This window comes from Athene cunicularia (assembly GCF_003259725.1).
Source record: "Athene cunicularia isolate RWA chromosome 23 unlocalized genomic scaffold, athCun1 chr23_part1, whole genome shotgun sequence".
Lineage (NCBI taxonomy): Eukaryota > Metazoa > Chordata > Aves > Strigiformes > Strigidae > Athene > Athene cunicularia.
Genome location: NW_020799130.1, coordinates 1931584 through 1946509, shown reverse-complemented (window position 1 = coordinate 1946509; position 14926 = coordinate 1931584). Strand labels below are relative to the sequence as shown.

The following is a 14926-nucleotide window of genomic DNA, read 5'->3' as shown; positions in this document are numbered from 1 at the left end:
ACTGGCCACAGCAGCATCTTTTACAGGGCAGGGGACAAAAAGCCCCTAAGACTTGTGCCGGCATACCTCCACCCACTACCTGAAAACGTGGTTTTTTGAGCCTTGCTTAGCTTGGTCAGAAGACTTTCTTCTGATGTTGGCATAAAAGCACACAGGCCATCAGAATTGCACTTTCTCATATAAAAGAGTGTCAGTTTGCTGTGTCGTGCTTAGCTACAGGATAATGCAGGGTCTCGTCGGAGAGCTGAATCCAAGGCAGAGTGGATTAATGAAGAGTGGATTGCTGCTACTCAACAGAATACTTTTCACAGCATGTGATTGTTCCCTTAATGCACTGTGCTGTTCATTGACAAGTTTATTTGCTGTAATACAAATGGTATTTGCAAAATTGGCTCATGATAGCTCCCATCGTGCTGATATCCAGTACGACGAGACGGTTATATAAGAGTGCATAAAGTTACGTAAAGGGTTTATACCCTTTGTGCTTACCCCAGGCAGATACTGACTGGATCAGGAGAAATTACCTCCCACCCTTGCACATAAAACTTGCTCTCTAATCCTCCGTGATACATTTTCTTGAAATGTTCCTCCAAGACAAAAGATTGGCCTGTGCTGCACAGGAGATTGGACTAAACAGACCTGCACTTTGCCTCTGTGCTGGCAATGTTCCTAGTTAGTGGGGAAATGAGAGCTGCAGAACTGGGACAGAGCTGGGAACTGAGAGCCTGAGTTCCGTCCCATGTCTGGAAATGATTTACCACATGCTTCCACTTCTCCATCTGTAGAAGGTTACATAGGTAGTGATCCTGCACCACAAAGTGAATTAAGGCTGAAAGTACTGTCGAGTCCCAAACATTAGTGCCGTGGGGCCAGCAGCAGCTCCCCCCTTTCCTCTGTGTGGTGATCCCAGCAACAGCAGGATCCAAACTCCGGTGAACTCTCCAGGGGACACAGCCACAGAGGGCTGAAACTGAAGATAACGCCTGGCACAGGCTCTCAGATCTGGGGGTTTGATACGGGACCATCTTTCCTTCTTAATCCTCTCCACTTAAAAAAGATTAAGAGATGTGACACGAAAACTCTCCACATCTTGTCCAGAGACAACGTTTGGGTGGTGGCAAGAATGTCAACTGGCCAAGCACATGGATACTTCACTGAGAGACTCCTGGTTTACACAGGGAGCACTTGTCTCCCACTGACCACCGTTCTCCAAACCCATCTCTAAACCCACTCTAAGCGAAAGGTTTCTCACCTTTTCCATGTGATGTTTCTATTGTCCATGTGCAGTTCAAGTTATTTGGATAAAAATCAGGAAAGCCAGGGGATAAGATGGTACCGCTGGAACCACGAATGTAACCTCCACATAGAGCTGCAAAAAAAAAAAAAAAAAAAAAAAAAAGAATTAAAGAACTCAAACCCCATTGTCAGCTGGAAGAATATTAGTTCTGAATGTCAGAACAAAGCCCAACCCATCAAAATCAAACAAAACACACAGATCAAGTGTCACTGCCAACTTCTCAACGTCTGCTTTGCTTTTGCAGTAGATCTGCCAACGGAGGGCTTGCCACCTCCTGCAGAAGTTATCTTCTTACCCTCACAGCTGGGCAGCGGCCGGCTCCACTGGAAGTTTGGCTCACACTCCAGGGCTTCGTTGTCGCTCAGCGTGTAGCCTGAGTCGCAGCTGAACGTCACCAGCGCTCCCACGTAGAAATCATTCCCGTGGCGCTGGCCGTTCACTGGGATCCCCGGATCCAAGCAGTGGTCTGACTGGAGCTTCACAGCTGCGGCAAACAAACCCTGAGTCAGGCCACTCAGTGGAGGGGATTACCCTGGGGGCAAGCCCAGCTCCTCCTGTCGGCTCCTTCACAGTCCTACTGGTTAACCCCGAAGTAAGTGCATGAAACGGACAGAGGAACTCAACTCTGCCTCCTAAAACCAGTAATATCCTGTGGATGCTAAAATAAAAAAACTCTAAACAACCAAGATGGTCAAAAAAAAGCAGAGACTGCTCCTTCACTTGCAATAGCTTCACGTTCTCCAATCACTGTAAAAGTGCTGCCTGGCAAAGGGGAGAAGCGAGTCCAATGGGCCTCTGATTGAGTCCATTGTGCTGCTGGAGGGCGCATAATTACGTGAATAACTTGCACTTACTTTCATATCGGATCTGAAAGCCTATGTCAGAGTGGCTTTTGTCAGTGGTGAAGAGCAGGTAGAGGTAGTTGCTGGTGCTGATAAGGAACTGGGGCACCTGAGTCCCATCATAGACACCTATCAACGGGGAAGAATAGGACCGGCCATCTCGCACTTCCAGGGTGTCGTAATTCACCTCTGTCTTAAATCTGAAAGGGACACAAGAACATGTCTGTGAAAAAATAGCATTGCTCACTTCCCTTCACTGCAGTCCTGAACGGGCTCGAACGACTAAAAGGCCGCACCGGCCACGGGGCCACGTGTAGGTCCGTTTCTACTGCCCAGCCTTGGGCTGGCTGAGCATCTTACTGAGAACGTGCCATTCCCTTCCTTGGCTTTTTCTGATCCTTCACCTGCTTCATCTGCTGACACCCAACAGTCTTAGCAGCACCCAGCATCTTACACCACGTGAACAATCACCTCTCAGACGTACAGACCCGGGTTCAGGAAAGCACAACCCCCTCCTCACCCAGGGAAATCCAGGGCGAGCCAAGGGCCTCGGCACCCCAGACCCAGGGCCAGATCCTCGCTGCTGCTTCTTCCCAGCAAGGCTGAACACGTGGGAGCTCAGCCTCCAAAAACGTGTCCTATGTCTGTCTGAAATAGCACTGCAAATTAGCAGGAATTTGTCAAAACAAGAAGGGGAAAAATCACCATTTTCCACCTTGCCTTCTTGAATGTTAGGTGAATTTTTAATGTCTTGTCAGGAGATAATTAAAAAAAAAAAAGAAAAGAGAACTTCACTGTCACACATAATGCCGAGCAGTTCGTTCCCTTTCCCTCTGGGGGCGGCTACAGCTCAACGCTGCTGGAACCACCAAAACCAGCCACAAATAGGAAACTTTTGAGCAGGGTGAGCACCTGTCAAAGGTGATCTTGATGGGGTAGCCCGGCTGAGCCTCGATGACCCACGCGCAGCTCAGGGAGTCCTTGTAGAAGCCAGGCCAGCCAGGGGACAGGATGGTTCCGCTGGGCGATGTCAGGTGGCCCCCACATGGTGCTGGGGACAAGGAAAAAGGCACAATTCGGGTGAAAATCATCACGGAAGCTGTGGCCTGAACAGACATACCCCTCCCTGCCAGGCAGCACTGTCCTGCTACGCAACAGCTTCCATGCATTATTATTTCTCACATGTTACAAATAACCAGAACCTGATGAAATAACACTGGTTGGTAAAGAACTGCCTCCTCCGGTGAAACTGGAGATGTAGCAGCCTGCTACTGGATCTGTGGGAGTCACTAGTCTGACCTTCTGCAGCAGCTCTCAGGGAACAGGGTATAATAATAATTATTAGATACAAACCCAGAGAAAACTGCAAGGTCAGTTTGCATTTCAGTAGCTGCAGGTGCCAGAAAAATCTTTTCCTATCTGTGGTAATTGCGTCATGTCTTTTCTACCACAAGGGACATCACAAAGACTATGGCATTTGTTCCACACTGTGGTCCCTTGTGCCACCAGCAGAAGCTGAAAGCATATTGTTATCTTTTCTGGAAAAAAGGACACTGGTTCTGATGGATCAGAAGTGCAAAATCCTAGAGCCCTAAATAACAGCAATGTATTGTCCTCAAAAAAAAAAAAAAAAAAAAATTAAAATTCAGACGGGATGAAAAAGCGTGTCTGCTCCTGTGAGTTTGTGTTCCTCCTGCTCAGCACCCTGCAGGATCCACCACCCAGGTGTTTCTTCGTGTCCCGCCAAGTCACAGCTGCTGGTCACACACCTCACACGACGACGGCGTGAGCACATCCCAGCCCCGGGGAGCTCCGGGGGGCAGCCCAGACCCATCGCCCCCCAGCACTCGGCTCCCACCCGGCTCCTCCTGAAGCACCAACCAAGGGGCAGCCCCGGGGCCAGCTCGGCGCAAGGGCTATGGAATGTCACGCTTGATGTGACCATAAACACCTCCGTAAGGCTGGGCCTAAAACCTTCACTGCTGATCTGAAGGATGCTAGATGAAAGTCTGTTGATCTCAACTGGATCCGAGCCAATTATTTTTGAACAAGAGGCTCCTCTCTGCCCCAAAGCTACAAAATTTCCTGTCAGGACTTCTATCCATCTTTCAACTCTTTTTTTTAGGTCTCTTTCTATCCTGTTAATTTTCTCAAGTGCTAAACAGTACTTTAGATCTATATACTTCCTCCTTGTTTAAAAAGGCTAATTAAAACGTACACTTAATCGAGTGCATACTGAAGGGTAAGTCAAAGAAATCACCACTGTGATCACAGAGAAAAAAAGCACAAGTTAATGGCATAAGGTTATCAAAGCTTCCAAAGATAAAAGTTGATTAAAAGTGTGTTATTTAATGTATGTTTCCCTTCTACACTTACAAAGACATAAACTTAAAGGCTCGTGCTTGTGAAAGTAATGGAAACCCTGAATCAAACCTACAGACATTTTATTGTCAGCTCCCCGCAAAAGAAAAATTATACAAGCACATAAAAAAGTCCAGCCGCCTTCTTATGTAAAAGTTATTGAAGACAATTGATACCTCCTTCTCTCAATCTGAAAGACAATGGACTAGATTGTGCAATTTCTGCTGCTCATCCACTTGAACAATGCATGACCAATTACTGAAATTTCTCAATATTACAGCACTATTTCTCAATAGCACAGTACTTGCTATTCAAATTGCTGTAAATACCAGTGCAGGGCATCACTTCCCCGAGAACAGAGGGCAGAGGAAGACTTTTCACTTCTAATGAGCTCTTTCTTCTCTTTTCCATAGTAGAAGCTTTAAAGGACGAGGAAAAAGCTTTGAAATCTGTATTAAAGCCTTTATAATTCAACCCATCTCCCTCCTTTCTGGGTTGGCTATCGTAGCTGTTGTGGGAAAGAAATGTAAATGCAAAATTGTCCATGAGACAGGACTGATGGACGGCACTGACAGAGACACGCCGAAGGTCTCTGTGTGTGTACAAATGTTTGCAGCAATGAGCTCGCTTTTCACAGGAAAGATCTGTACCTTTTGCTTCTTTCATTATATAAATATTACACGTTTCAAAAGTATCAAAAGCGAGGACAGAAAAAATACTGCCACGTATCTTCCATTCTCTGTTCTTTAATTCCCTTCATGACAAGAGTAGCAGGGAAGCTTTTAGTCATCAGTAAACCAAAGCCTTTTATTATAGTTATTAGAAAAACACCTGTTTTAACAAGAACTGAGCTAATAAAAATAATCCCCATCACTCATTTCACAAAAAAAAATTAGAAAACAAACTGAGCTCAGTAATTACTGGACTGGCACTTCCTCTTAAACAAACTCTTCTGTGCAGACACCACCTTCCAGAGCTCCGCAAAATCCTGGCCATAACAGAAGCTGAGGGTCAGACCTAATGTCCCAGGATCCTTCAGCACCCAGCAACAAATACCTCTGCCTGTACGATGGCAAAAGGTCTCCTGCAAGGCCAGCGCTGTCTACCTTCACTACGGGTTATCTGACCAGGACCTTGAAACACAAAACCATTATCCATTTCCCCCAAAAAGGCTCCAAACACCAGATCATTCTCCCTCCAGGTCGCATGGGCAGACCAGTGGGAAAGATGCTCAATTTTACCTTCGCATCTGAGCACGGCGTTGTTCCACACCACGTTTCCTTCCTTCAAGATGCAGGTGATGGTTTCTGAGCCGTGGGTCCTAATGAAGCCCTCATCACAAAGGAAGGACACCGAGCTGCCAAGCTGGAGGCTGTCACCAAACCTCTTGCCATTCACAGGCACGCCAGGGTCAGGGCATTCGTTATGCCTAAATGCTGAGAGGGAAAGAGAAGAAAAAACGGTGAGTAACTTGATTCCCTCGCCTCTGTCTAATTCAAACAATAAGTATACTGGACCACAAATTCAGGAATTAAACGACAGTTTCACGTCTTTCCTGTGGAGACAACAGCACTCAGCCTTGCCCCTGGACATCAGACCTTCCTCGCAGGGAAGGCCAAACACCACAGAACTGAGTTTGACCCACCGTCATCCCAGACACCCGAGTATGTGTTCCCACCGTTCAACTTCTCACCTAATTGAAATCACTTGAATTTTTCTGCTCCCTGTCTCTGCTGCCAGTGTCCATTCGCAACCGGAGAGAGGAGGATGAAATTAAAACCATTTGCATGGCAGAGGTGCTGACACAGCAGCAACAGGGGTCAGAAAAGAGCCTGCAGAACCAAGTTATCATCTTAGACACCTTTCGCACGTGAAAATACAAAACCACTCAAAATAGAGAGAGATTTATAAAAACTCTAAAAATACCACAGTGCATGCACCTGCATAGAAGGAACCTAAGTTTGGCGTTAATGAGGAAAAAAAGAAAGAAAGCTTTAAGACCCTGTAGTTAAAAGTAAGGGTTCTCCCAGCATATTCTGTGACTGACTGCCATACAGCCCCCGACCTTGCTTGTCGTCATTACCAGGATAAAACAAAAGGACACGCGGCAATTACCTCCCTAGGTGCTGCGCAGCTACGGGTGGAATTGCACAGACGCAAAGCTCTGTTTCAAGGCCTGTCCTTTTCTGGCAGTTAAAATCTAGGCCAGCCAACCAGTCTGTAGCCTTAATTCCCCATCAAGTGCACAACTATGTCCTACACCTTCATATGCTGGGAGGTGGTCTTCAGAGGTGAGCCGCACGTTAAAGATTCAAGCCTCCAGATGAATTACACATGTGCACTTTCAGTATCTTCAATGCATCTGGCCAAATTCAGGTGAGTTCTGGATTTCTTACAGAGCATCGTGACCCCTGTAGCACCCTGTTCCATAGAGTGCTAGGGGGGGAAGGAGGGGCTGGACCTTTCCTTGCGCCCCGTGTCCACCCCTCGTAGCGATACGCTGTCGCCCCTCTCACACCTAACCTGAAGGTCGGGATGGCAACGTGTCTGAGAAAGGCTCAGGAGCTCCCTTTGGGTTGTTCGAGCAGTCGGAAGAGATTAACTCACGTGTGCTTAAGAGTCATTTACAACAATAAAAAATATCTTCCCGCAGGGGAGAGGCACAGCCCCCAGCTCGGGCGCTGCCGGCGTCTCCCCGCGTGCAGGATCCAGGACTCACTCCTGGGTACATGACACCACCACACACAAGATACTTCACCTGATGAGCCTTCAGCCTGCTGTAGTGTGGCAAATGATTCCTTAAGACCTCTGATTTTTATTTTTTTAACGGAGGATTTGCAATCATAGCTAGAAAGGCTATTAATTTAGCTGTGCCACTAAAGGCTATTATAGCAAAGTAATTTATCAGTTCTGCTGAATAGGTTTAATAATGCTCTTTAGAAAATTATAGGACAATACGAGGATAAAATTACCATGGCATTCATCTGAGATTTGAAGACTGGACTTACATGAAGCCAAATATATCTGCGGAAGTTTCAAGGCTTTATATTATAAGACGTTGCTACGTTATCCTTTATCTTCAAAGTCTTGCATAGCTTTAGGTGTCAGCAAATGACGATAGTCATGAGTGATGAACACAACCACCCGGGACCTAATAGTTCCTCCTAATCTGCATCAAGCCGTCCACAAAGCGTTGTCTCACCTCAGAGAGCAGAACAGGGCAGCGGGAGAGCAGAAAGCCCACACAACCCAGCAAGCTGCAGGCTGATGGGAGAACAGAAACCCTGGCTGCTCCACGGACAGATAATTCAGGGCCAGACTGTTTCCTTCACACCACTGGACAACACAAACTTCACAGCCAGAAAGAAACTTGCGCCATCAGCTCTAAGCTTGACACCAATCCTCAAATTACCCACCTGCAGATCTGAACTAACCCCAATTTTCAGCCTTACTCTGGAATTGCAATGGTTTCAGTGGGATCAAACCCTTGCCCATTAGTCTCCAAGAAGAATTTAGAGCTTGAAACGCAAACCAGAAGGGAGGATTGGGCACTTACTGGTGAAGGTTATGTTGAAGCCTCTCTTCTCCATGGAGTGGTCGGTCTGGAACTCCAGCCTGGCGACGTGACCACTGCTGGTCAGCGAGGAGGGGATCTGGTTTCCTGAGAAGGTCCCCAGTACTGGAGACTCCGCAGTCCCACCATCCTTCACGGCTAAGAAATCAAACTGAGGCTCCACATCAAAATCATTGAAAGCCAAGTGAATTCGACTCTCAGGTTTAGCTATAATTAACCAAACACAGTGCAAGCTGCTCCCGTATTCTTCAGGGTAATTTGGTGACAGCACAATCCCAGACGGGGTGGTGAAGTTGAAAAAGCAGGAAACTGCAATAAGAAATCACCATCAATCATGCAGCACGGGGCTCCTACAAGCTGCTCTGTCATGTTTCCCCCTCCCCCTTATCCCTTGAGCTGGGTAATTCCTGCAAATTCCCAATCGCTTTGCTTCTCAGAGGCGATTCAAGAAAGGAAGGGCTCAGTGCTCCATTCACTGCGAGGTGTCAGTGATTTATTTGCATGGGGAAGAAGCGACTTCAAAATAGTCTCTGGTTTTGGTTGATTTGCAATTTTCCAGCCTAGCACACTACCGTCCCTTTTCCCAACAGTCCACCTCCTATCGTTTGTGTAGGCTTCACGCCCTGCACAGTGGAGTAGAGGTTTCTTTTACTGCAGGAAGGAAATGTCGCTCAGCCAGGTGGGGATTTGGTATTTTGCAGGTGAATTCTCCTGCATGTCCCTGAGAGAAAACCTACACAAGAATCAAATGTTTGACTACTAAATTAGCAATATTAAAGGAGTGTGACTTGGTAGCAACCTCTGCTGCTGTGGCCACAGCTCAGCAGAACCTATAGAACCCGAGGTAAGGATCTGACTCGTGTTGCCCCATGCAGAGGTCCAGGCTCCTCTGCTGCTGCCTGTACCCAAGCTCCTCAGCCCGAGGGGTTGGGGGAACTGCAGATGCAACCGAGTGCAGTGCAGACTTGTCAGGATTTGCTTTAAACAAAAATCTGCACTTTTAGCTTACCTTTTCATTTGCTAAATGCACTTTCCACTCACGCTCCTCAACAGATGTGACTGCACCTAAGCCATCCCCCTGCGTTTAGACGAACTCCTTGCACTCAGTCTAGGCCCACCCCTGTATTAAATATTTGTACAATACAGCAATAAATTGCCAGCTCCTCCGAGCAGGAGCTGAGAGTCAATTTGCCTTTGTCTATCTCCTTGGGCAGCTGTTTACACCTGTGACAAATGAGCACTGCGAAACAAAGGCTGCGGTTTGGTTTTTGGTGGTGACTTTGCTGCACTGGACAAGGAACAGCCCAAGAACCTTTCCCAGCTTTGCCCGAGTGCCAGGGGCCTGGGACAACTGCAAGCAAGCACCGGCAGGCTGCAGCCTACAGCCCAGGATGCAGGGAAGCTCCCCTGCCCACCACAAATAAATCACTGACTTCTGCTGGGCTAGCAGGTTACCAAAAAGGCATCAAACTCGACGGTCATTCCCATGAAAATAATTAAAATCCAGTCTTAAAATGAAGTTGAGGGGAAGAGTGCATATGGGAAAAAAAAAATCTTTAGCTCTCAAAGGTTTTCAATATATACTGTATTTCAGCTGACAAGGTGCATTAGTTTGAAAAAGCAAGGCTGCCTTTTAAGTGGTACCTCCCCAACACTTTCGATAGTTCATATATGTATGCTTTACCCATCTTTTTCCCCACCATCCATTAAGTAGAACATGTATCTCTAATTCCTGGCAAAAGGACGTCGTCGCACAGAGGATGAGACTGGTTTTAGTTTGGCATTTCTGTGATTATTTGGTTCAGTGCTCACCCTCCCTCTGTTATTTTCCCTCTGTCTCCCATCAACACTTAATGGTTTCAGATCAAATAAGATGGGCATTACCATGGCGTTATCAAGGCTAAGAGCTATACAATCTATTTCCTGCTCTCAGCAACAAAAAGAAACAGATTAAAGAGAAAACAAACTGCAAAATATCCTCAGGATTTTGGCTCTTCACTAGATGCTGAAATATCAAGGGATCAAGGGATGCTGTCAAATAATTCTGTCAGCATAAGCTTGGTAGAATCTGCCTAGGAATAGTTGTAGGAAAGAAATGCATTCACACACAGAGAAACACCCCAGCGGTAGGAACCCCTCACAGGATCTGGGTATCGCCTATATATTTTTAAATCCAAAGTGATAAATTAGCATCCATACGGGACCTACAGAACCACAGCCAGCACCAGAGGTACAGTTGCTACTGCAGCTATGACGGCACGGCACTGGTGGCTCATTTCAGGAAACAACAACAAAGAACTTGCTGACAAAAGAAAAGTAGAGTGAGGGAAGAACGTAAAAACTAACCTTTGCTAGACAAAACAAAATGACAGATTAAAAAGTAACAGATTTAAAAAATCCCCAAAGTCTCCACCGCAGAGAAGTAAATGTCAATTTTGATTTTCCATCAAACAGCAAGCGAAGCAGGCAGGTAAGCTGCGGGCTGTGTGACAAAGGCCACTGTCCCACGGCCGGGCCCCGGCGCACCAGCTCTCCTTGGCATGGCAGGAGCTCGGCTTCCAACCCAGGACCCAACAACTGATCCGGAAGGTTCATTACCAAGACCATGGTGTCTGTGATGTGAAGATTTTTCTTTATCTTTTTAATCAGGAGAGGTTTTTCTTCGGCGCAAAGGGGGGGTTTTGATCTGGGGCTGCACTGGCACCGGGATCCACGTCAGCCTCTCTGCTTTCTCACAAGTGCTTTGCTGGACACTCGGATGAAAGCAGAAGCTGTTTAACAATATGTCACGGACACTGAGAGGTGCCACCAGAACAAAGCTGATCGCACCCAAGGAAGGTGGGAGACAGCCGAGCGCTCCGTGTCTCGTGCTGGTTTGTGCATCCGAGACGGTCGGGAACAAAGTGCCCCCGAGGAGGCAGCAGCCGTTTGAAACGCGACAGACGGACAGAGGTCAGTCCTGCTGCCTGCCCGTCAGCATCCGTTAGGAATGTCCGTGACTCTGAGGCCTGGAGCTAAGAGATGGGAATTAATATTTATTAGTGTTGTTCTTAAATGTTACGAGAGGACATTTCATTATGTGCATGACATAGGTTCAGATTTATAAGCCCGTGCTGACCTTTGTCAATAATTATTACTACTGATCAAGCACATCAAAAGCAATAAGAAAAATCCCTTTATTAAATACAGCAGAATAAATCACAGCAAGACTCAGTAGAAACAGAGCTCCCACCAAAGGCAGCGAGACCCGTGCCATTAACAAATGAGTACAAGGTATTTATTCAAGTCATCACAAGCGTTACCATGATTCTGCCTTAATTTAGAGCTGTGAAACAGTGAAGGAACAGCTCATTGCTCCCTGTCTTAGGAAGTCGAGCAGGACAGGAGGCTGTGGCACGAGGGCACTGCCCCAGGGGGCCAGTGTGAGATGCTCGTGGCCGAGTTGAACACGGAGGCATGTGACAGTTGTTCATCAGCACAGCTGCTTGTGTCTGCACCTTCAGCCAGGAGCAACTTCTGCATTTGTCTGGTCAGTCCAAGCACAAATCTTCTCTCTTCTTCTGCTTTCAAAAGATGCTGCCTCCTCACAGAGTGTCCCCACTTGTCCTGCGAGCCATGCCTGGTGGCCCCAGGAACGGCACCTCTGCTCACCCCGCAGGTGAGAATCCAGGGCTGATCCCGGGGACAGGGCACGCCTGCACCGCGCGGGAATGCGAAAGGCACCAGGTTCAGGAGCTGAAAACCAAGCAGGGAATCACTGTAATAATTTCAGTCTCCATGGAAACAATAATAAAAAAAAAAATCCTAACTTCTCTCTCAGCCTTTAGGTATCAATCCCACAGACTGACCGCTTGGGATAGAGCTTGAAGACAGTAATGGATTTTCTGCCTTACCTTTCCTTTCTGAGAAGATCCCTCTCCAGGCACAGCCTGCTGATGGACTGGAAAAACAGGATCTCAGCAGGAGCCTGGTTAATAACCAGCAGGCCTCACTCAGGGAAGCCTACGTCCCAAACAGCTAACGGTGCTGGAAGCTCAGGGCACTGTTCAAGCTGCAAAGCAAAAAAGTGCTTTACATTTTGTACCTTCCACTTTCTGTAACTGCCGTTTCAATGAACACATCTGCATCGCAACGCATTTCTCCTTCTTAAAACCCTGAGGCACCGACAGGGCAAGTGGGAGGCGAGGGAAAGGAGTCTACTGCAAATATTAACTGGGAGAACTTTTTCGAATTTCAGAGCAACAAACTCTTCTGCTTAATCTGATGGAGTAGCTGTCACTGCCAGCGTGCAGCTCACTGGAGGCGGGAGAGCAGATATGTTAAGAATAATGAAAAATAGGCAGGGTTTGGGTAGCAGATCTTGAGGAAAATATCATCGGTGAACTTAAAATAGATTGTACAGGAGCCTCTGTGCACAGGGAGAAGTGCTACGGTACCAAGAGGGTTTCGCTTCTGCCCACTCAAAACAGGAACAGTGACTGGGAACGAGGTAAGTTTCTTAAACTTACTGGAAGATGCTGATCCCCACTAGGACAGTGTTGGGCTGCTCGTCTGCCAGGGTGGCTGCAGCCATCTGTTATTCAGGAGGTGCTCTAAGGCTTCTGCACAAAACCAAGATCCTTTCCTGTGCATCCCTGATTATTTTAAGGGAACTCTGCCCTTCTTTGCAGTCTTGGGAATGGGTGGTGGCATCCACATGAAGACAGAAGTTTAATTGCCACTTTTTGGCCGTCTAGTGGTCCTGCTGTGGATTCTCTGCCCTTCTGCTGCCCCCAGGTTTCACAGCGCATCCTTCCTCCGCTGCAGCGCTCGGTGCCGTCTGCCAGCTGCTGCATCGCATTCATCTCCTGCAACAGGCTGGGGCTGGACTTGTCTCTCCCCCCAAGTCCCACGGTCTGGGCACGCTGCGGGTGTAAAGGGTGACTGCTCCAGCACCAGAACGGGCACGGCCCCCACGAAGCGTGTCCCTGGGTGACGGCAGCTGTGTGACGGTCATTAGGGGTGCAGGGGCAGGTGCAGCCACACAAGCAATAGAAAGAGCCTCGAAGATAAACTCGCACACATCGGTTCCACCTGCAGACTGGGAATGTCCCTTTGCAGCTTTCTCAAGCACCAACCCCACACGTAAAGCACTGAAGTAAAACAAGATGTGAGGGAACTGCTTTGCAGACCGGGTTGAAGACAGCAACGTAACGCATGCCACATTCCCATTTTCTGGATACAGAGATAGGGGAAGGGGACAGAGACAACCTCCTCGCCTGATAAAACCCATCAGTGTCATTTCAGATTCAGACTCATGTTAAGAGAAGCAACCCATCACGCTGAGCAATTCCTGTCAGGAACATGGACAGATGCCTTGGCACAGGACAGCTCATTTACAGCAGCAGGAAACCCTACCAGGGTAACAGTTCAGCTGATACAATCAGTAAAATAACAAGCATGGAGACAACCCAAAAACCTGCATTCTGCTGCCGAGGGGGCAGCTGGCAGCACCTCTGCCAAGCCCCGTGCCCAGCACGGAGCTCCAGCCCTCCCCTCGTGCAGGCTCTGCGGGAGGAGCAGCCCCTCTGAGCCCTCAGAGCTGCCTGCATCTGCCTGATCACCACTCCGGGCTCGTCTCACACCCTCGAGCCTTACCCCTGCAACCTTCCTGCTGAACCAGGCTGAGCACACGAGGACCCCGAGCCCCGAACAATTTGTTAGAAACCAAGGGAACACGCGGGGCGGCAGCTCGCCGCAGGAGCGTGTTTCTTCTGGCTCTACAACTTGTAGACAGAGCTCACTGCCAAAGGAACACCGAGGAAAAAGCAGGCTCTGGTCTGACCCAGGTGGAGGTCAGCTTTCCTTAGATACAGGCCCCAAGGGACACTTCACAACTCAACTGACAAGTGGCAGGCTGGAAGATGTGCAGCTTGAGACAGCTCTCAAGGAAGAGCAGAGGGGCTGGCTAAGCACCCTCTTATAAAGTCACAGAAAGGAAAATGGAAAATTTCCATATAGGTGATACAAATAACCCACCTGGGGAGTTTGTGGTGGACGGTTATAACCCAACTGATCATCACTAAGAAGGTGCTTAAGTGCATCCCTGCTCAGCACTTCAGCATGTGTGTCTACTTGAGCCAGCATTTAAACTTCAGTGCTTTGATAAACTAGGGCTGCAGTGCAGAACAAGGCTTTGAGGGAAAGTGCCCTGCTTAAAATTAAGAGGCGAATGGTCTTACATGGCTGCAACCGTGAAACAAGGTTGTTAACAAAAGCTACAAATCCCACATGTGTATAGAGATGACGGTAATCCTGCCTTCATTTAATTTGCTTCCCTTCCTGCCAGAGAAAGTCTGGATCTCAACCGCTGGGTTCAGGGAACCGGCTGAGGAGAAGGAGCATTTCACCACCGATTTGCTGCTCTGACCCCAGCTCAGATCAAGGGCAAGCAGAAGGTGTTAATGGGCCCTGAAGGACACACATCTGTTGCACAAACGCAGAAGCCATCCAAGCTCTGGAAGTGGCCCCAGCAGGGAAGGAGCCTGGTTCTTGGCAAGTTTTCAGCTGCACGAACCTGGGATGCGACCGGCTGCTCTGCAGAGATCAGAGTTGACATGTTTTGGTAGGTTAAGGTTAGCTACCAGCTCCCTTTCACAAATTGTCTGGTGGAGGTAGAGTATCTCTCTGCCATTACATCAGAAAAATCATACCAGGGTGCTTCATAAAAGCATCACTAAAAAAAAAAACCACACGCAGCAAACCAGCCTGGAAATAAAAATTAATAGATTTTCTACTCGTCTTTCAAAATCCACTAAAAGCAACTGCATCTACAAGCAGATAAACAAGCCCAATACTAGCTAGAAAAAGAAA

The 14926-nt window shown here is 47.8% G+C and overlaps 1 protein-coding gene across 1 annotated transcript in view; it reads right to left on the bottom strand.

Annotated features, from left to right (window-relative positions):
* Positions 1-14926, bottom strand: part of CSMD2 (CUB and Sushi multiple domains 2) — a 287923-nt gene that overhangs the window by 110848 nt on the left and 162149 nt on the right. Inside the window, exons 15-20 of the mRNA XM_026863211.1 lie at positions 8057-8383; positions 5742-5936; positions 3052-3190; positions 2152-2339; positions 1593-1781; positions 1253-1369 (exon numbers count right to left, since the gene is read on the bottom strand). Of these exons, the coding sequence (XP_026719012.1) occupies positions 1253-1369; positions 1593-1781; positions 2152-2339; positions 3052-3190; positions 5742-5936; positions 8057-8383 (1155 nt within the window). The remainder of the gene's footprint in view (positions 1-1252; positions 1370-1592; positions 1782-2151; positions 2340-3051; positions 3191-5741; positions 5937-8056; positions 8384-14926) is intronic.